The following is a 22,796-nucleotide window of genomic DNA, read 5'->3' on the forward strand; positions in this document are numbered from 1 at the left end:
TATAGCCCCCAATGCATGGAGCAAATGCTAATCCCTGTCCATCAAGTTATGCTAACCAATTTGAATCTTTCCTGAAATCTCACTCCTCGTATGTCATAAAAAAAAATTTATGTGTTCACTGAAACTGCAGAAAATGCATGTGCCAGAACTTCATAACAGCTTGATGTTACAGTAACACGGGTCCTTCTCCTCCCATTATCCTCTTTCCCTGTGTATTTGCTTTCCTTTGTGTTATGTCTCTAAGAGAATGCAACTTCTTTGGGGTAGTCGCATGTACAACTAATAAAAGATAATAAAATAGCAACTGAATGTGTGAGGTGCTTCCTTATGTTTCTAAAAAAATCAGACGTTGATTTGGTCCATAGAGACTAAATATTTTTGCAGTTAGATTGCAGAGTTTTCTTTTGATCCTGTAAAATAATGATGTTAGATACATGCTGTTAATGAAGAGTACTCTTGCAAATTAACTGAACAATCCCTCAAAATGCTTACTAGGAGACAGAGTAAAATATTACTGTCAGTGTTGGCTCATAATGGCTGCTATTTTAACTTTGTTTTCTGTGTGTTTTTTTCTCAATTTTTTTAACAGTGCAATTCACTTGTTCTATTTTATTTGGTATTTGATACTATATACCTCTAAAATGATGCAATGCTTTGGGGAAATAGGTTGGATTTAATGAATTTACTATGTATGAGAGACTAGGAGCAAAAATCCTTAGGGGGGGTCAGAGAACAAGTGAACAGCCCATTAAAAAATCAATCATGCCCACCATTTTATGGAATTATTAATTTTAATAGTATTGTGCTTACAGTAGTATTTTCTTTAAAACCTAGCATTCAGATGGATTATGAGACAAATAAGAAAATGATTGCTCTTCAATTTACCATGATTAAATTAATAAAATGGCATTTCATAAATATATTATTAATTATAATTTCTTGATTCTGTGATTCTTTGATTAAGGAGTGTATCTCTTAAGCTGTGTATCTCTTAATCTACATCCTATATATGTTGGATATACATGTATATGGTGTGTGTTTACTGACAATCTTAAAGTAATTTTGAACAAGAAAGGAAGTTATCTAGTTGAAAATACAGCCAGCTTTCAATGACAAGGAATACCAGGACAATTAGGGTTGTACTTGATAAGACCACCCACTAGTCTTACCAAAAATTCTGTAAACTACTTGCTCTTTGTAAATCCTCCAAATGTTGGAATAACAGTTCATCCAAGGCCATAGAACATTGTCCCATGTCACTATGCTTTAACCCTGGTTTACTGCACAAAAACAAGTCTGCTTGCATTATCCTTGAGTATCTGCCAAGCACTGATCTTAAAATCTGGCTGGGCTCTGCTGTGCTGTTAGAAAGGGTTCTCCCCAGCAGTGGCACCAGTTGAGAATTTGAAGCAAGATTAGGCAATAGTCTTTCTGACTGTGGCCTTGAGTCTACTAAGGAACCATCTATACTGCAAGTCTTGAGAAAGCTGAATAAACCAAATTCAGTTAGCTGTGGTCCTGTGCCCGATCAAGCTGTTTTACATATGTGCTTATTTGGAGCCCCTCTTTGCTGTGTGGTCATCTTGTCTATCTATCACTTGAGTGCTCAAACTGGGTACCACTGTGAATATTGCTAAAGTGGCTACATTCACAGGGATAGGCTAAGAAACCAGCCCTGGGTCCTTTGTGGTTTTGTTACAGAAGGTCTTTTATCAGATCCAGAGTCTCCTGATGTACCTGTGGTTTGCATATCTTCCTAAGATCTCTTGGATTTTGCAGACTGGAGATGTGTGAGTATCCTGAGTTTTTAGAGATGATTCCAACTGCTTGTAGTTTTACACAAGCATTGCAATGTTGGATAGACTTAAAAGGAGATTTTGAAACTTTTGTAAGAGGAATCAGTTCATATGTGTGGTCACCTTGTGCTCTGCTGCTGCATCTAAACCTCTGGAACCCCACAGACTTTTCCAATCTAGAGATGCTCTACATCTGGTCTTCAAAGGCCTCCCAGAGTAGGTTTGTTCAATATTTAGCCAATGTGCCCATTGATATCCTACAACCTGATTGCCCTGAAATGTTTTCTGAATTCTTCAAGGCCCTTTAGTAGTCTCTTTCTTAGGAGATCTGAATATAGAATTGTTCAAAAAACCTACTGCTTTTGTCTTCTGTTTGTTATTGGTAGCCCTCGTTGGACAGAGACATCCCTCCGAACAGCAGGTCCTGATACCTTTGTTTCTCCCTCTTCCACGCCCTTGCATTTTGTCTTTCAATTTCTTTTTTTGTGGTTGTTTTTTTTTTCTTTCCATTTCAACTTTGTGTTCATTACAAAATAAATTGTCAGCAAATCCAAAACCTTTCCAAAACCTTTGCCATGGTCTTCCTTTCTTTAGCACAGACATGTGCAGTTCTTGGCACACATGGCAAGGCTGTATTTGCCAGTGATCTTCAGCCTTGGACTGACTTCCTCTAGCAAAGAAAGTTCTCCCTGACCTGAACAACTTTACTCTTTGTATCCGAGTAGTAGGTAACAGAGGAATGAACTAAACGTACCTCTTTGTGAAGTTTTTAAGAAATTCATCTGAATCCAGCATGCTTCACTGCTGGATAATGCTTAAAAGATGAAAGTTGCAATTCTCATGTAATCTCATGATTCAGAGTTGGTGATCCATCTATGGGCAAACAGTGTTTATGCAGTAATCCGCCTCTAGAGGCACTTCCTCCTCCTACAAGCAAAGTCTAGAGGATATTTTCTGTTTGGTTAATACACTGATTTAAGAGCTTTGCTTATGTTCTATAAATCTCTGTGTTACCATAAACGTGTTTTAATCTTAGTATTGTATTCTTGCTCAACTTCCACTGAAATGGATGCAAAATCAAGTGCTTAAACACCTGTCTTGGGAGGATCAGCCTTGAGGAGATAAGGAGAAACCTTTTGGGAGAGAATTAAAGTGTTGTGCTGGTGGAAGCGCTGTGGCAGAAGCTTCGGAGATGCTGGGAGGGCGATAGAGCGGTCAGACGGGGCCTGTAGAGCCGGGGTCTGGCGCTGCTCGGTCACAGCGGCTCTAAACTCCCGTCCTGTGCTGTGCTGTGCTGGGCTGGGCTGTGCTGTGCTGTCTGAGGACAGTTTTAACACGGCAGAGCGGTGCCGCGCTGGGTGCGTGCGTGTGAATAGTTCCCGTCTGCACCAGAAACCTCCCGCTGCGCTCATTTCCCCCCTTTCTGTTTTGGAAAACATGACCTTTTGTTCCTCCGGGTTACAAAGGGAGCTACATCTACACGGCTCTGCCGTCGCCGTGCCGGATCCCGGCCGGGCGGTGCCTGGGGAGCGGCGGGGCCGGGAGGGGGAGCTGCGGGCTCGGCGCTCCTCCGGGACCGCTCGGTGTCAGCCGGGGACAGCCCTGCTGGGCGGCCGGGGGTGGCTTTGGGCAGTCGGGGGTGGCTTTGGGCGGCCGGGGGTGGCTTTAGGCGGCCGGGGGTGGCTTTGGGCGGCCGGGGGTGTTTTTGAGTGGCCGGGGGTGTTTTTGGGCAGTCGGGGGTGGCTTTGGGCGGCCGGGGGTGGCTTTGGGCGGCCGGGGATGGCTTTAGGCAGTCGGGGGTGGCTTTGGGCGGCCAGGGGTGGCTTTAGGCGGCCGGGGATGGCTTTAGGCAGTCGGAGGTGGCTTTGGGCGGCCAGGGGTGGCTTTAGGCAGTCGGGGGTGTTTTTGGGCGGCCGCGGAGGGGCGATGCTGCCGGCGCTCGGGGGGCGGTGTGGCGGAGGCGGGTCGGGCGTCTGTCCTGCACTGGCAGATTTGCTGTTACTTTTGGAGCTCTGTCAATAGGCTGACAGCACTTTTTTTGTGCGGATGTAAACAAGGCTGCGAGTAGAGTGGGTGTCGTTCACGCGTTATTTGCCCTAAATTTAGAGGGAAACATTCTGCCTGCTCATTAATAGTTAAAATAAAACTGATTTTTCCCCCCCGCCCCCCTCCCGCCCCGAAGGATTCGGTTATTCCATAAAATGCTTCCTGTATTATATTTTCCTAAGGGTATATGGGTCTTTATCTCTAACGTGTAATAAACTTCTCTTCATCCTTCTCTAGCACTATTAAAGCCACAAGCCCTTTGTTGTAAAAGTATACTAATGAATAGAAATGTTACAACAAGAACAGAAGTCTTGTGTTTTCCCTTCATCATGCATCATCCATTTTAATTAGACGGGAGGGTGGTGAGTACTGTGACAAGAGTCTGGAATTAAAATCATTAATTGATGTCAAGCTGACGAGAGACTGCTAACATGAATTTACTGACAGCAGGAAAGAAATTAACCTTATTACTTTATTTAGTACATTGGGACTATTTATTATATTTTCCTACATAAGTTCAATGTGTTCTGTTACTGATGATAGAGAAAGACAAATAATTAATAAAACCTACATAAAGTTTTATTGCCTCCTATCAATGACATTGGGGTGAAAACCACATCAATAATTTACAAAAAACAAACCCACCACATCCTTCTAATCAATGTAACTCATCAAAACTGATGCAGCAATATTTTTGATATTTTAGATGAGTATAACAGGCCATGCTCTCTAGCCAAGTAGGATTGCAAAACTGATTTGATTTAAAACTATGCCTTAGTTTCTTAATGTCAGTGTTGCAAAAAATGAAACATATTTTCTGCAGCAATGACATTGATTGGAATAACTGTCTGGTTTGATCATCATTGGAAGGTCAGCATAACAAAGATGAGTTTTAATGTTAAGCATCTTTATTCTTTAGATGAAAGAGTACAGCAGTGTCTTACAGAATGACAGCAGCATCCTATAGATAATTTGTGACCCAAAGGTCATAATAAAAGAATAGAGGGAAGGTCATCCTGTAGTAAAGGCCATCTGGAACTGTTAAAGTATCAGATGGAGTAGGGGGCTGAACAGCAGGACACTCTTGGTGTCTTTCCAGATTTCCCAGAGAGACCATAATATTTTTATTGGAAAACCCCAACTTTGTTCCTCCTTAAGCAAAATATTTTCATTAAGTGGTTTCATCTTACTTTCCTTAAGTTTCATCTACTTAAGGAAAAAAGGCAACATACTGTGATAAGGAAAGGATTTTTGTTTCTTATATTGTCTAAGAATTGTCTGTGTTTTTGACATAACTCAAAGGTTCAGCCTTACTTTTGTTGCTGCTGTATTTTGATGCCACTTAACAGCTTTCAGGAAAACTGTTAGCTCTTAAACCATTATTACTGCAAACATTCAGCATATAAGTAATTTGTAAATTTTTCTGTTAAAACTTTCACCTTCTTCCCATCCCATAACAGCTCCTCAGTGATCAGAAAATCAGAGCAATATGTTTCTCATTCTCACTTATTTTGTGATGGGGTCTGCTTGTCTCCGTTTCATTGAGATTTGTAGCATTTTTTTTGGCAGTGTTTTTATACATAATGGATAAGCGTGCAGGATATGAAAAAAAAAAAATCAATGGCAATAATTTTTGGAAGAGAACATAGAAGTGAAGCATGTGAATATTGAGCTTCAGAAAAACTTTTCAGGCCAGTTCCACTTCATAAAAATGCTGACTTTGGGACCTATGTAAATTGAAGGAGAATAATAGTTACTTTGTAGAATAATAGTTACTGGAGTAGATTTTCAAACAAAACACCACACATTTTTTAGCTACATATTGTAATTACAGAGATTTTAAGACATCATGCTAAAAGCATATTTTCTCCATTATTTTTCTATAGTGGTTCAACACATTGCACTTGGCAAGGTCTAGCCAAGTCCCTTGCAATATATTGAAAAAAACATAATTTAGGTGGTCTTTACAATATTCTGTGTTGCAAATTAGTTTAAGGTGTCTTGTAGATAAATAAATAAATAAATAGATTCAGTGTTCTCTTAGACATATCAATTCAAAGTAAGAGCACTAAAATGTTTCATTTTAGAATGCCAGTAACTTTAGGCTAAGGCAGCAGCATATCCTCTGATGTCATATGAACTCTCCTTTAGTGACAGAGTTTCTGTGGCAAAGACTTATTTGAGAATTAAAATAGCTCTACCATAGTTACTAACTTAATGAACTTATTCTTGCTGAATTGAACAGAACTCAAAACTGTCAGGTTTTCCACACTGCAATACGGGACTCTGACAGTAAAACAAAGCATGGATCCCACTCAGTTTTCTAATTCTTAAATGTAGCAGCAAGTATTTGACTAGCCAGAAAGATACCTAATGATACATTCCTATCAGGCACATTGATCCTCCCTCCAGACCGCAGCTGCATCCTTTATTTTGTAACCAGTAACTAAACAAGCCTTTTAGGAATTATGAGACACCTGGCTCTGTTTCTGGCCATGCTAGAGGTTTGTGCTCTCAGTACTGTGACCCAGTCAGGTTTTAGAAGTGAATCCTCAGGGGTATTGTAGGTGTGAATTTGAGGGTCCTGAGTTAAGATATTGACTAATAAGCTATATTCATTTTTTTCTTCTTTTCTTTTCTTTCCTCTTCAGTGTATGAGATTCATATAATCCTTTGCTTTGTTGTGAGGTTTTTCATTGCTTTTTTTTGTCACTTCATACTGTTTCATTTTCCAACATCCAGATTAGGCTCTTTTATACGTAGTACTCTGGAAACAGAGAATGATGGACCTGAAATAGAGCTAGCAGCAGAATTCTGTGCCCATTGCCCACTTTTGTAACTAGACTTCAACTAGAGTAGCATGGCTGGTGGATAGATAAGCTCAGCTCAGCCAGCTGATAACAACAATATCATAACTCTACCTCCAGTTGGTGCCTGCAGTATCTGGGAATGACTGATTTGATTCATGGTATGATATATGGTGCCATTTGAAATGTGGTATGCCTGTGTCATTTGTTTCTTGCACACATGGGAGCAGCTGCTCCTTGCACATCTAACTGCAGCATTCAAATGTTACCCAACAGTGCTGCTTCCTGAAATTGTTCTCCAGTTGGGGAAAAAATGTATGGGAAGAAATAGTCCATGCAAATCTGCATGAAGGAGGAAACCAGAGCTCTTAAATCAAGGGGGGATGAAAGCAGGAGCTTGTGTTTCAGCAATGTCATGTTTCAGCAATAGTTGAATATCATGATCTCTTCCTTTCTACTTCAGTCCAGCAGAAGAGCTAAATAGGAGATTTGAGCTAAGATAATCTAATGATCAAGGACCTGTTGTCATGGGTGTAAATATCAGGGTTTCTGGCCAGTTTTGTTATGGAAAAGAAAAACTAATTTCCATTTTACTTTCAGCCAGCAATGATGTTCTTTGATGCAACATGGTTCCCAGCAGGGTAACAGTCTTGGTTGCTCATTTGAGTGATCGTCCACTGCTGGGGTCACTGATCCTTGGATCAGACATGAAAATAAGGACAGAAAATTTCAGTCAAGGCAGTGTTTGTTTTGGAGACCTATGCTGCCTGTGTACCTGCAACATTCTCTGGTTGAAACATATTCTTTAAAAAAAGCACAGCAGACTAACCCTCCACCCTAAAACGTAGCAGACTGTTAACTGCAAAGTAGGCTGGAATTCCATTAAAGTGTAAGAAAGACAATTTGCAGGGTTTTTAACTCAAAGGTAAGCAAGGATTTTCACTTGTTTACTGCAACATCCAAGAAAGCGGGTTTGAGATGCTCTGCTGGGGGGACGTGTCTTCACTTTGGAAAGACAAAGGATGAATCAAGAAGGTCAGGTGATAAGGAAGGATGGGGGTGAAATATATGAGAGATTCCACAAGGTTAGAGGAAATAATTTTCATGTCTCCTTTAGTTTCATCAATGTCACTTGATTTCAAATTGGTGTTTGCACTTCACCTGCTCATATGCATAATATTTACTTTCTCTCCTGCATTTTTTCATTTCTTTACATCTTCATTTGTATTTTGCTGCCTTCTTTAATAGCCTTCTTTAATACAACTCCTTATAAAAATGAGCATAATGTTCTCTCCTTAATATATTAGGGCACTTAAAGTAATCACCTTATCACCTTTATCCTTCACCTTTTTTTTTCTTTTTTAACTGCAGCCCTCCTGGGTTGTAGCTCATTAAACGTTTTTGAAATTCTCATGCATCTCTTCTGATTTGAGGAGGGGGGATCTTCAGAGAGACAGTAAGTACTATCACATATTCTAATTGGCAGATAGGCTGTGATTGTTGAAGGAGAAAGAAAATTAAGACTGTCTGATTATGTAGATACATTTCTTTAATTTTGAGATGATGGGCAGCCTTTTTAAATAAAAAAATGTAGTCCTTGTTATATTTCTCACTGTTGTAGAACCAATACATAGGAAATAAATGTCTGTAAAATTTCTATGTCAGTGCAGAATTACAGATCTTTAAGAGAGATCATGTCACTTTTTCAAAGTAGGATCTGCAGGGTAGGCCATTCCGCAAGATGTGTATTTCATCCTGTTTTTTTGTTTTCGGGTTTCTTTTTTTTAGTTTACAATAAACAGCTTCCTATCTCAGTTTTTTCCATTGCCTTTTGTTTAGGAAGTGTTCCTGCTCACAGTATCTTAACTCAACTATTCCTGCTTCAGTTAAATACCTAACACATTATTCTTTTTCTCCGGTGTTTGCAGACTGCTCTTATGTCCCCACTCTGTCTTTTTTTTCCCCAAACAGCTTGATGTTGCTGACTCATATGTGTTACCCAGTAGAACTTTCAGATCCATTCCTGAAAAAGCAACTCACAGATTTTTTCTCTACTTTTAATTAATTGTTTAATTATTTGAACTCTATAAATTACCTTCTAGTTGCTGTTATTTAAGTTAATTCTATTTTTGAAGTCTACTCTGTATTTCAAAAACATTTGAAATGTTAATCCTTTCCTCCAAATTTCCTTCATTTGCATTTTCTGAAGATTCAGTAGTGTCCTAATTAACAATGAAAACCCCTGATTTTTCAGTGATCCACGTAGAAAATATCTCAATCTGTTATTCTGGTGACTGTGAAGCTATTCTTTAGATACTCTGTAGGAGCAGCCTTATTTAGCCTATTGCATCCATCCCATATCTGTTTTTCTTAGCCTGAGACTGTTTCTGCTCTGTTCACAAGGCCATTTCCCGTGTTTTAGAGGGGAATTTGACTGACTTTACCACATCTGTTCTTGATAACTCTATGGTGGCTACTGCTTGTCCCATTATCTCCTCTGTGCTTACCAGTAGTTTACTTATGAAGGGATTGAAGTTAAACTCATGAGTCTTTAATTCTGCTCCTTCTCTGAGGTATGTTTGACTTTTCCTAGTTTTTTAGTATTTTAGCTGTCCTCAAGAAGTTCTCTGAGTTGCTGAAAAAGTCTGAGGCTGCCTCAGACGGTTGTGTGTGCCAGATGAACTTCAACTACTTTAAATGGGTTTTAGATACTTTTTTTGCTGGTGTATTGAAGATATTTTTGTTATTGGTGATAGTCAATTATGCTGGTCATCTGCTTGCAGTCAACCATTTCAGTGAAGACAGATGCAAAGGGAAAAACCATTAAGGCTTAGGTCTCCTCAGCATCATCTGTCAATATCCTTCCCTCACTGCCACGCAGGGGAGCAACCTTTTCTTTGCTCTTCCTTTTACTGCTAATGCAATTACGCAATGATTTATTGTCATCTTTAAAGCTCCCTGCTACTTTTATTTCACATTATGCCTTGGCCTTTCTGATTTTGTCTCTGTATGCTTGTGCAAACTGACCACATTTTGCATGTGTTTCCTCATGTGTCTGAGGTCAGAGGATGGTCATATTTCAGTCAATTTGCCACACATGTATATCTATAGCTGATAAGGCAGAAGTGTTAATATTTTTCTTTTAATGACTTGAAAAATGTGCGTCTCTAGCCTTTCAATTTAAAAATTATATTTACATGGCCCTGTTCTCTGACTTTTTTCAAAAATGTGCTTAAGTTTTGAATGAAATGGGGGGAAATGAGGAAGAGGAGATGTCTTTCTTATTTACAAGATGTGGCTGTTGGTGGCCAGAATTATCCATTGTGCACAGCGATCTTTTGGAATGATTTTCCCAGGAAAGCAGATGGCTTTGCTGAGAGGTGGTTATAACTGTGATAACTGACTAGCTCTAATCATGGTAAGAAAAGCTAAGTGTCATATGCCGGTTCAGAGTGAAATCACAGTAATGCCTATAATCAAGGTACCCTCATTAGAAGGGTAGTTGTCAGAAAAATTCTGCTTGGCTCCAGACAAAGGTCAAAGAAAAATACAGGAGAGGACAAACTCCCATATTGACTTGATTGCCAAAAATTAGAAAAAGGGCCATTAAAGCCCTGAAGGCAGTTCAGGAGGTTGGAGGAGGAACAGTGAGACCTGGTGTGCTGTGCCTGCGAGGTATTTTTCACTAGCGAAGAAGGAGGGGACAAATTTGACAAGATCTGGCTGCTGGCCAATGCACTTTCTGACCTCTTTATTAGAAACGATATCTGGCAAAAATTGGACTGAATGTGTTCATCCCGCTGGACTAACTTGAACAAGCTGACTGGCTTTATAAACGTGTTGTTGTTTTTCTCTGTTTCCAATCCATCATCCCAGCTCATGCCAGTCTGATGGTAGAAGAACTGAGAACTGGCAGCTGTGAATGGCTTGTCATTAAGCTTCTGTCCTTACACAATGCTGTTTCAATCTTTAATAAACATTGTCAGCCATCTCACATATGTGGAACTGCAAGCGTTCAATACTGATTTTGCAAATGAGTGGGTCTCGGTGGAAAAGACGAGGGTGTGGATTATCACTTGGGCAGTCGCTGAATCCTGGCAGCAGCAGGAGGATTAATTGAATTGACCAAGCAATTGCACACCAGAAACAGCAGCCAACTTTTTTTCTGCTCTTAGGGGAGGGCATTGCTGCCATTGCAATGGCAAATGTAATGCCCTAGCCATGAGTATCCTTTCCATACTGTGTTCATCAATTAAGATAAGTAGTGATATTCTTGCAATGACCTAAATCACTAATGTGAAAAAATCCAAACAAAGGAGACTGAAGGTCCCAGGGGATTTGGGATATATTTATATTTTACTCCTAACTTTAGATGAAATTAGTGTTGATTTCTTTTGACCGCTTTGCTTATTCACTTTTAGCAACAACAGCTCATCCATCTCCACAGATTTGACTTTTCTGTTGCTGGAAAAAGTTGAAGTTTAGTTCTGCTGTAAACATTTAGCTTAGGGTAGAATTGAATCTGAAATGAATATGATTACTTAGTACCCACAAATGAGTTACAAGGCTAAATGCCCTTTGTGGTTAAGGAAGGGCTACTCAACACAGTTGGTAGAGCCTGGAGAAGGGTGTGGCTTCACCTTAAAATGTCCATGTTACAGATGTTCAAGTGAACTGTGTGCTGGACCATGCAGCAGCTACCTGATATGACTGAATCTTGACCAGCTCTCCTGGGAGGTCAAAACATACTTTGACACCTAAATTTAGGTGTCTAAAATGGTAGTTGCCCTCATCTGAAAGCTGAATATCACTCCCAGTTTTTAAGAAGGGAACGAGGTAGCTGCTGTTTGCTGGGGACAGATGTGCAAAAGCTTTTACCTTCTTTTTGTGACCACCATTTCATGTGCATGGGAATTGCTGTACAATGGGTATGTCTATCATTACTGGATTAGCTTGCAATGAAAAGCTCTTCTAACAATTATAGGAAGTTCTGTAGCTAACAATATTGTCATTTGAAGCAGTTATCATTAGCTTTTGAATTGAATGGCACGCAAATGCATGAGGATAGTTTATACTGAACATTATAATTTGAGTCTCAAAAGTATGACAGTGCGTTGTTGACATTTTCAGTATTAACACTTCAGCAGGAAGGGTTTAGAAACTTCTTAGGATAGCTTTTGTATTTTTAAAAGTTCAGTTCAAACACTGAAACATTGATTAGCAGTTTTTGCAAAAATTCTTTGACAATGAAAAGTGTTATGTGAATGTTAAGCATTAGCATTGTTATTATTATCATCAAACCCCCACAAAATCCTTAGAAAGGCCATAAATCCTCAAAATTAGCTGATCTGAAATCTCAGACATACACATTTTTATTGTGCCGTGTCATGAAGGAATACAATTCAGTGAAGACAGCTTAATAGACTTACCCACATTATGAAACCAAAGCACTGTGGTCAAACACTTCTCCAGATACTGGATTTCATTAGTAGGGGTGTTGCTGATTAAGGCTGAAGCACAGAGCGAGTTCTAGGTTCTCATCTGTGCTGCACAATGTGTTTACATGACCATTTTAATCTTCCCCACAACAGTCTGCACTGGCATTTCCCGTATAGATACTTGATGTGGTTTGTGCTAACAAATGATTTAGGGCATATCAAGCATATACACACACGAGCACACAGAGGGGCCAACATAAAATATGGCATCATATTAAGTTCAGGTTCTTATATAAACATAAATTCAGAGTTAAAAGCTATTAAAATTCAGAAGGGATAGTGCAGTATTCAGCTGAGAGCTCTTATTCTTTTCAAGAATATTCCTACATATTTTTCCCTATTTGGTTCCTTCAAGTTAAAGACATAATGATTAAATGTGGTAGGCCCTTGAAAAGGCAAACCAAATATATTTCAAGCAATATTCAAAAATATGTTAAGCAATCAAAATACCTATACTTTTGTCATGTGAAAGTGGTAGCATTTTCACACTGGCTTAAATGTAAAGCACAAGAAAGTAATTAAAAGAAAAAAAATCTGAACATTTTGGGTTTTGGTATAGTTGGACATCCTATATCTTTAATTTTAGTGTTATCCTTTGTTAAATATTATTGCAAACAATTACTGGGTACTTCGTTTATAATTAACAGGAAGATTAATGTGTTTAGACTCTGATTTTTAATACTATGTATGTGTATTAATACATTGTATTAGCAATTGTAGAAAATACTCTAAAAATTTTCCTAGTGGATGTGAACATAATTACGTGCATAACACTTTAACAATCAGTTCTTTCCCACTTGAATGGGAATAAGTATCCCTCACGGAGCCATGTGTGGGAAAACCTGAATGCTCTGGCTGCAAATGGCTCAGCATCCAAACTACTGAAGAGCCAATAGCAGATGCAGGAGAAAAGGTGGTTGACATGAAATAGTAACACTCACGTCTGCACCTGTGGGGAGCGATGTGATCTTCATGGCCAAAAGTCACAGAAGTTCACTGCCTTCTCCCATAGCAGTTTGTGTAACAAAGGCAGATATCACCTTTAACCACTAGGTAATTCTGTTTTATAAGCACTTCAGGTAACAATGTTTTCTTCTGATTGAATTACTCTATGCCATATTATTGTTATACTGTCTGATTTCATGCACTGAAATTTTGGTTATCTAAAACACATGGATGTTTTTCCTTCAAATTGGTGTCAGATAGTGTTCCTGTATGTGATGATAAATTGTCCATTTAAAGGAGAACTAAAGCTACCAGTGTCTAAGAAATTTCTGATTTCCTTTGCTTCTCCCATTAAAAGGACAAATATCAGTAGATAAATACATTTCTTCACACAGTAATTAATACTGGACTACAAATTGGGAGGTAAATCACAGTGAGAGGAATCAACATGCACAAGTGATTCTCAGACCTGCTTTTCCTCCTACATAGATACCTTCCAAGTGATTAAGGCTGTAACACTTCCGAATTAATAGCTTTGGGGTATAGGAGAATGTAAAATTTTTATTTTAAAATACACCTGCTTAAACCCTAAGTTTTAAATGAGTTTTGGATTTAGATTTGAGTATCTCTCCACTGTAAATTAAACAAAAAACCAATTCCAGTCTATTGTTGCTGAAATTGTAGAGGAGAATTCTCTCAGCCAACTAGTATTATAGTTTTTACTTCCATTTTCCCCTACTAAAATAAAAAGCAACCAGTAAAGAAAATAATTTTGTATTTGCAAAATTGAAAAGTTATGTTAGTTAATTTTTTTTCTTTTCACTGTGACTGAACATGGGGCTTGTAAATAGATCATTGAACCATCAATGTAGATGGCTGTTGAAGGTAATTCAGTCAATCAGTTGTATCCCAAATCACTATCTATGGTCAACGCTTCCAGGATTTGTGGGGAAAAACATGTCTATGTATCCGTGCCATCCTTGTATTCCCTTGTTTTTATGGTGATCTTTTTAGAGTAAAGGAAGGGTTTGCTTGAGACTCAGTCTGAGGAAGAGACATTTCTGATATTCACATACCAGCTCAGGGCTGGATTCACATTGCATGAACACAGATGACTTGTGTCATTTGGGCTGTCACAGGCTCTGAGACTTCAGCATGACCCGGGGGAGTCCTTGCCCAGTCCATCAGGATTACCTGGGAATGTCAGGTGGCCAGAGCTGCTCATGTTTGCGCAGCTCACTCAAGGCTGGGTAACCAAGCTCTCAAGGAAGACCTAAGCAACAGCATCAAAAGTGCCTCTAGAGTGACTCCTTTCATTCTCTGACACATGGATAGTTCCTAACTCTGGAGTCTGCTGCCAGCAGCTCCTGGCCACCATAAGGGGAGCCTGCACAAGTGGCTGGCACTGAGATCTCACATCTTTATCTGCAGTCTGAATCCCACCCTTTGTGTATTCCCTTTTGTTTTTGCAAATCTAATCTTGAAGGGGCCATTTTAAAATTTCCAAGAATGTCAAAGTTATCTAACTTTAAGGCTTTTCTGTTTTCAGAAGAGTCAAGGCTTGCTTTTGAAAGAGACAGAGGGTTTGAATAGGCTGCTCTTGTTAAAAGTTGGTGGACAAGATGTCTTTGGAAATGGCACACAGCAGAGATGCACAGAGCTGTAGTCTGCATGGATGGATGCTGTCACACTGTAGTCATGGCTGTATTAGATGAAAAAGGAGCACATTTTACTAATGGAAGGGAGGAGACAGCTTCATTTCACGATGATGACAGAGCATTAAATTGGTCTGGGGCGACAGTGTAAAGGGGGGGTGTGGTCAGTTTGCTGTGCATGTGTGTGCAATACATCAACTTCTATAAAATACCAAAGAGACTTTGAAGCCCAGATCAAATTTTTGTAATAGCTTTATGTGCTATTGAAAATATGACCTATGCTTGTCAGATTCCTAAATGTCATCTGTTTCTATCTGTCATTTTTTATCATATAGCTAAATTAGTGCACATAGATATAAACCCTGTCCAGCATCACCTTTAATTTGTAACTTTAACACAAAGCACATGTTTTTACTTTCTGAGAAGATGCAGCCTGCTTTGAGAGATGCCAGATTCAGTTTATATTTTTTAAAAAGCATGCACACCTCCAAGGAATCATACAAGAATCTGCTTCTGCTGTTTACTGCATGCATGCAGACATAAATATATCTTTGTATCCTATCCCTATACATGTTAAATTCTGAAAAAAATATGATTTTTGTAGTCTTAAGCTAAGAAAGTACATTAAAATTCTTCTCTAAATACATTCATTAGAACCATTACATCTGATAAGTTTTGATGGAGTACAATACAATATGAACACTGTCAGGCCAGGTAATAGCACAGACATCCTAAGAAGCATGACACGATAGATTAACTCTGTTTACCAGGATCTATGACTAGTCATTATTTAGCTAATAATGAAACAGAAGACAGAAGATAATCAGACATACTCCTTAAAGACCAATGTTGATTGTTCCAATTTAATTGAAACAATTTCATTGTTTCCATCTAGGCTTCAATGTCCGAGGTAAACTTGAGACCTCATGGCAAACTGAAACTGGAGACCTTCACTGGTTTCCATTAAGACAGGCTACCTAAAGTGTCTGCTGACTGCTGCTTTCAAATGCCGCAGGAGGGAGGAACATCCATTGGTTTCAGCCTTCTCTTAATTTTCCAGGATCCAAGCGAAAACTCGAGAATTTCGGGAGCGACAAGCTCGGGAGCGTGACTATGCCGAGATCCAGGAGTTTAACCGGACGTTTGGCTGCGACGCGGATCCGATGTACGCCGGGATCGCCGCCTACGACTCTCCGAACAGTGGCACGATGCCCCTGAGCGCCCGGCCACAGAGCCCCAGGGAGGGACAGACAGTGGAGGCCTTGTACGCCCAAGTGAAGAAACCACGGAACTCAAAGTCTTCACCTGTAGACAGGTAGGCGCCACGCATCGATCGATGCACCCTCTCAAAATCTGCCCTTGTGCTGCTTTTGTCATGGGAGCTGGTTGTATCAATTGGAAAGGCAGAGCTGCATTTTTATTAATGGCTTTTTAAAGCCTTTATGTAGAGCAAACAGTATTGAGCTCACTGAAATGAACCTGTTACAGAATGGGATAGGAAGGTTGCTTTCTGCAGAGCGACTGCATTACTTCTCTTTCTTCAGATGGTTTGGAATTTCTGGAATTACTGTTGAGTATCATTAAAATGAAATTCAAATTTTTAACATAATCAGGTTTATTTGTCAAAGCTGTAGCAGATATGTTTGTAGAGTACAAGATTGCCAATCTATTTACAGCTGTTACAAAATCTCTGAAAGGTTACTCTCGTTACAGCAAAAATGGATTAAAGCTTACATGGATTCTAGTCCTACTGTAGTCCTGAACTTCAGTCTAACAGGTTGAGCTTTTTGATTAAGTATAGACCAAGTGATCAAATTCTAAGCTTCACTCATGAGTTACTTCCTGGGTTGTAGCTTATGATTTGTACGCTTCCTGCAGTTACATTATCTGAACTGTCTTGCTTCTTTTTTATGCTGAAACTGGGCAAAATTCTGGTTTCTGTTGATGGAGTTCTGAGTTCATTTGAAAACTTGAAGCTAAAACGGGCATGTAAACTAACATAAAATAAAAATAGTAAAAGGCAAAATTCACAGGGCTTTTTTGTGCTTTAACAGTGAAAATACACCTGTTTTCTTGGCTTACTATTATCAACTTCTAGTTCTGCGTTTTCTCAGCTTTACAAAATTAACACTAAAATCCTAGTGGAAGATGTATTGTTCACTCATTTGGAAGTTATTTATTTAGTTCATAGTAAAGCTATCCATTTTGCTTTCTACCTCACTCTTTCCAGCAGAAAAATATTGAATTTTCAGTTAAATCAGCAAAGCAGTGTCCTTGTGTGCAGTGTTTGAGATCTGTATAGCTTCTACATGAACATATTCTTGCATTGTCTGCTCTAGGTGCTAGTGGAATCATTTATATTTCAGCTAAATGTCTAAACCTCTTTGAGGGCTGAGAGTACTGTATTTGACCCTCCCCTTGATCTATTTTGCAAAGTTTCTTTACACATATTGATAAATATACATCCTCTAATATAACAAATAAGAAAATCTCAGATGTGTTGTCAAATGTGTATATTTTTACTAAAAATCGGTTGCACAGCTGCCTTTTTGTTTTCTCAATCACACTGTTCTCTTGCATTGTGTAAAAGGTCTACTTTTCATAGTACGTGAAAATAATTTATATATTGTGGATGTATGTACATTACTTCAGTAAAGGAAGCAAAATAATGTTGAAAGATGACAGCTTCATCTGTGTCCTTGAAATTTTGTATTCCTTAGCCTCATATTGGCTGGCACTGGTATACCCAGGTGCCTGACATTTCAGCACTTTTGTGGCTTTGGAAATCAAGATAGCTTGGTTGGATATGTCTGCCACGTGGTGACTCTCATGGCTGTTTTTGTTAGACCAAAGGCAGCGTTTCATGCTGGAGTTGAATGGCATCAATGTCACATCAACAAAAAAAAAGTTCTTTGATACAAACCTGGCACGGCAAAATAGGAGACCTGTGTGACCCAGCTAACTCTGTGTGGTGACTGATAAAAGAGCCAGGAGAGAGTGAGTAAAGTGGAAGATAATGGAGTACCGGGGGAATCTGATCTTAATCAGGTGGGTAGGACTGAAGAGCAGGGGAGTAGTTTTGTACATTCAGGCTGCTCCTGAAGCATGGAGGGTCCTGCCTCTCACAGCTGGTTCATGCTGTGACAAAAGGAAAGACCCAGCACACACAATGGGCCTGAGCAAAGGGATAAAATGCAAGAAGAGTACTAAAAATGGGGCATGAAAAACCAACCCTGGTCCTGTGATAAAGGGAGACACATTTGACAACAAACACTTAGAAAGAAATATTTAATTCAGATGTAAAAATATTATTATTTGCTGTAAATTTTCTCTGAAATACCCGTTCAGGAGTCTGAGGCAGGAAGGTCTGGTATATAGGGTTTTCTTTCTGCTCCCTCCTGACATCTTTATCAAGAACCAAAGGTTGTGGAGATGGTGAATCCCACCTGGTTCCAGGAGACCCTCTGGGGAATGTTGCAGTAATGTGCACAATCTCAGGCTCAAAGTTACCTCTCCCAGAATCTGTGTCTGTACTTCGGGCCTAGTGCTGAGAGAGTGTCACAGAATCATATAATAAATAGTTTGGGTTGGAAGGGATCTTAAAGATCATCATATTGGGTATGGAGGAGCTGTGAGGGAGCAGCTTTCAGTTGTCCTTGAGGTGTGTGAAGGATGTCTGGGAGCTTGACCTTTGGAATATTCAGTGTGAGAGTCTGGATTGTGGCTGAGGTGCATTCCAAAAGGCTGCTTTCTCTTTTACAGGCTTTATCTTTATACTAAGAAAGCATCATCTGAGCATTGTTCTAAGAATCCATTGTGATTGTGTGGACCTGAGGTGCTTGTTAATTGTTTTGTCTCCTTGTATGTAGAATACCCTTCTCCTCTCCCCATGTGCATTGCAACCTCTTTCTTGCTATCCCTTTCCAGCAGTGAGACCTTCCTCTTTCACTTGGCATCCTCTATGATGCCCCCTTTTGACACCAAGCATCCAAGTGCCTCTGCTTGAGCTCTTCTCCATGGACCTCTCCTCTCTGCAATCTGATTTATTCTGATAATGCTACAAGAAATTTGTTAAGAAATAGTTGGTTGCAGTTCTGCATCCTTAAAATATTGTGCACATGAGCGTTCACCTGTGGTGACTGTTACTTTCAGTGTGTTTTACTTCTTCACCCTCCCATCCTTTCCTTTCTTCTGGATGTTTCAGAGGTTACCCAAACAGTTGCTTCCAGGAAAGAGAAATCACTCTCAGTGTGTTACCCTTGTGCTGAACTGCCAGGAGCTGGTAATGGCCAGGCTGTCTCAAATCTTTAGCACGTTCATATTAAAAGCAGTATTGTTTATATGGGAAATGTTATTTCTATTGAAGTTTGGTGCTTAGTGCCAAACAAAATTTGACATTTAAGTATGTCCAAAAGGTTATTTTAAAGTCTGTTACAAAGGAGCATATAACAAAATGTCCTGTAATGGTTTGCATACCATTGCTGAATACTTATGACAATTTTTTTTTGTAACTTGCAAGAGAATTACTGTGCTTGTGTGTGAGGCCTTGTCAGGGTTTGTTTTCCTTTAATATTCCCTCAACTTCTCTATTCCTTTCACCAACACATGCCACCAACTGTTGTAAGTTTAACTGTATCATGACAAATAGTGAATAGCGAAGTGGAGGACAAGTATGTAAACTGCTCATCAGTGTAGACAGATAGTACAAAATGGTAGGAAGCACATGGTTATTCCTTAAACTTTGTCCATTTCTCTAAATAGAAAGTAGATCATATAATGTCAAAAAACAGCAAAGGAGAAAGAAGATGTTAACTCACTCATTGGAGACATGCGCAGCTAGATGAGTGTAAGTGACAATGTTTTACCCGATTTCACCAACAATGGCTATTAAAAAAACCCAGCCTGTAAACAGTAAATGCTACTCAAATATATCGTTACAAGATTTGAAATTGATTTAGAATTACTTTAAGGCAGATTTGTATTGCATCAGAGTTCAATCATTAATGGATATCAGTGGGGTTTAGAGGGGAAAGTGTTGCTTGGTTGGTTAGTTTGGTTTTTCAGTGATTATGTCAGTTACAGATCTAGCACTAAAAAGTGTTTTCTGTTCTTTATCCTAGAGAACCAAAGCAGACTGTCTTCCTTCTTCCTTAACAGAGGAGTTTATTGCTCAGAAGAAAGGAAGCTCTAGCAATAACTAAATAAACAAATAAATAAATATGTTGGAAGAGATTGATGATCAGCCTAGCTCCATATACAGGAGCTGCCCTTGTGACATCAGCTCCATCCAATGTGCTGATAGCAAATAGAGACAGGCTGCTAAGATGTTTTTCACTTCTATGTTAGGCATTGATGGAGTGAAGGAGAGGTGGAATGTATAATCTATGTTTATTTTACCATTCAGGAATGAGGTGTCTCAGGAACATAGTTCTTGAGAATAAGGGTTTCAGCTTAGCTGAAAAATGTCTCTAGTATGTTTTGCATCACAGAGAAGAAAAGCGGAACGACTGATCAATACTGCTTTTCATGTAGATGACAAGGATGCCATACAGTGGGGCTTTATGGCAATCACCTGACATCCATAGCTGAGCACGATGTAGAAAGACAACTCCTAATGGCTGTCACTCTGTAATCATTTCCCACCAAGAGTGCATTGTCCTGAAATAAAATAGAAATAAAATAGGCACTGTGCTGCTGTAAATCTAAATAGCTTGCAAATAGTAGGTTAGACTCCTCCAGCTTGCTGAGGACATTTTAATGGAAACATAAATACCATAATCATATGCTTTTTGCATGCATTTTGCCATTAAAAGAAAAAAAAAATCTTCATTTTAGAATGGAGACCTTTATGAACTGGTTTATTTTCCATCAGGAGTGGAATCAAGTTATGTCAAAGGAATATCTGGGAACTGAAAATAACCCCACTTCCTTTAACTGTCATCTGCTCAGTGCAAAGAGGCAAGATTGGTTTTTTTCAGGTCGGGTCACATACTTTGCTTGCTGCTTTTCCAAAAGGAAAGGGAGAACATTTTATTAAGTTGTTAACTTCGATTCTCTCAGTAATATCTTTGTGCCTAAATTGGCATGAGAGTAATGAAACCTGGAAACTGCATAGAAACACTCTAATATAATAAAAGAATATGTAAAAAGTGAAATAAGCAGACCCTGTCTTTCTAGTGTGTATAAAATAACTCATAGCAATAGCAGAATGGGTCATGAAAGCTATGAAATACTATATTGCTGTGCTTGGATAAATATTTGTTAAAAAAGCAGGCTCTTGTGCAGCTATATTAAACTCTTTATTAGTAGTGTCAGTCACAGGAGTGTTCTTAAGTCTGTGGGATCATTTATGCGTAGGAATCTGAGCTTACTGCTAGACCCACCAGAGATATAGATAGGAGTTATTACTCAGAGTGATGCATCCTGTAAATGCTAGGATATTTCTGAGATGAAGAGATTTTTTGATGGTTCTGGAAGTTGACTTGAAGAGCACTTTCATGAAGGGAAAGGCCACAGCACTGCAAACCATCTATCCAGTGACATTTAAAACCTGCAGAGCTGTGTGGAAGGCTAACAACCTATACTGAATGAGATTGTGAGTAAGCTCTTCCCTCCTACCTCTGTTTACTTCTCTTTGCTGATCTGGAAGCGTTTTCATATCTCCTGGATACCTTGTTCTTCCCTGTTTGTCACCTTCTGCCATCAGAGCCCTGCAGATACTGTGCTACAGGGGAAGGAAGCACTCATGCAGGTAAATATGTTGAGAATACTCAGGTTGCAAGCATTTCAGAGCAGGGACCTTCTTGTTTGCAAATTCCATAAGTAATCAGTGATGTTTCAGAAATTAACAGTCTCAGGTTTTAAATCCTCACTTTCCAGTCAGTGTCACTCTTTTATGGCATTAAGAAGCTTCATTCATGTGAGAATCTGACTTCTGGAAAGACTTTCCTGGCCTAGGAGATGGCACATATGCCATTATGGAATAATCAGACTCTCCAAGGCAAACCGGCCTGGAGAGCAGTGGGTTAATGAACTATTTGCAGATCTCTAATGTGTAAAACTGAAAATAATACTTGGAAGTCATTGTGGTATTTTTCCTCCTCTGTCTGTTATAACCCAGAAAAGGATTAGTTAGAGCCTCTGTGAGACTCTTCATGGGGTTTAATTTCACTTTAGCGCTAACACATTGGGGTTTTTTGTTTCTCTACCCTTCATCCTATAAGCCAGTAATCCTTGCCCCCAGGACTGCCTAAAAATTAGCTTAGTCTCTCACAGACCCGTATATTTAGAACCCAATAGACACTATTAGCATTGGCATTTTATTATCTTAGGTTGGTTGTTTTCTTTTGTTCTTCCATCTTGATAGAATATAAGACAAGTTTTAATATAAATTCATGAGGATTTGTGTAGGCTCCCTATTGTGAAAGTATGCAATTGCACTCCCCTGTTTGGGTTACCACTTTGGTGGAATAAATGGCAGACTTACAGTGAACTCTATTCACGTCTCCCATTTTAATTACTTGAAAGTCCTGTTCTCTCTCTGAATAGATACCAGCACTGATACTGTTGTGAGAACCACATCTTTCTCCATTTACCACAGCCACAGCCTCACGGAAACCCCAGTGCTTTCTCTTCCCCTCTCCTCTGGCTAGCCTGCCCTGCAGTCTGAAGTGTGACAGCTATTTGTTTGTTTTCACAAAAGCAGCTGGAGTTAGTAGCTGTACAAATGGCTGCAGTGGGCAAATGCACAGAGAGATAAGGGATGAACTTCCCTCTCTGGGTTACAGGACCAGGAGGTGAGAAGGGGCCCACCCAAACGTGCCCTTGGTGCCCCTGTTGTGGGGGGCTGCAGAGGGTCCCTGGTGCTGGAAGTTGGGACTGTCTGCATAGCTGGGTGATTTTCAATTCTTTAAGTGCAGATGAGACATTATTTATAAAAGAGGGAGGGGTGTCAAAACCTTTCATTTTAATACAATATATTAGTAATTTAAATACATTGTAACTGAATTATGCATAGTATTTTTTGTTGGTATATTAGTACAATTTGCA

The 22,796-nt window shown here is 39.3% G+C and overlaps 1 protein-coding gene across 12 annotated transcripts in view; it reads left to right on the forward strand.

The window, feature by feature from the left end:
- PARD3 (par-3 family cell polarity regulator) overlaps window positions 1-22,796 on the forward strand; it is a 444,272-nt gene that overhangs the window by 330,276 nt on the left and 91,200 nt on the right. For all 12 annotated transcript variants that reach the window (XM_083880512.1, XM_083880506.1, XM_083880515.1 and 9 more), the window contains one exon: window positions 15,808-16,062. In XM_083880512.1, the coding sequence (XP_083736638.1) occupies window positions 15,808-16,062 (255 nt within the window). The remainder of the gene's footprint in view (window positions 1-15,807; window positions 16,063-22,796) is intronic.

Source organism: Zosterops lateralis (assembly GCF_965231275.1).
Source record: "Zosterops lateralis genome assembly, chromosome: 1".
NCBI classification, from domain to species: domain Eukaryota; kingdom Metazoa; phylum Chordata; class Aves; order Passeriformes; family Zosteropidae; genus Zosterops; species Zosterops lateralis.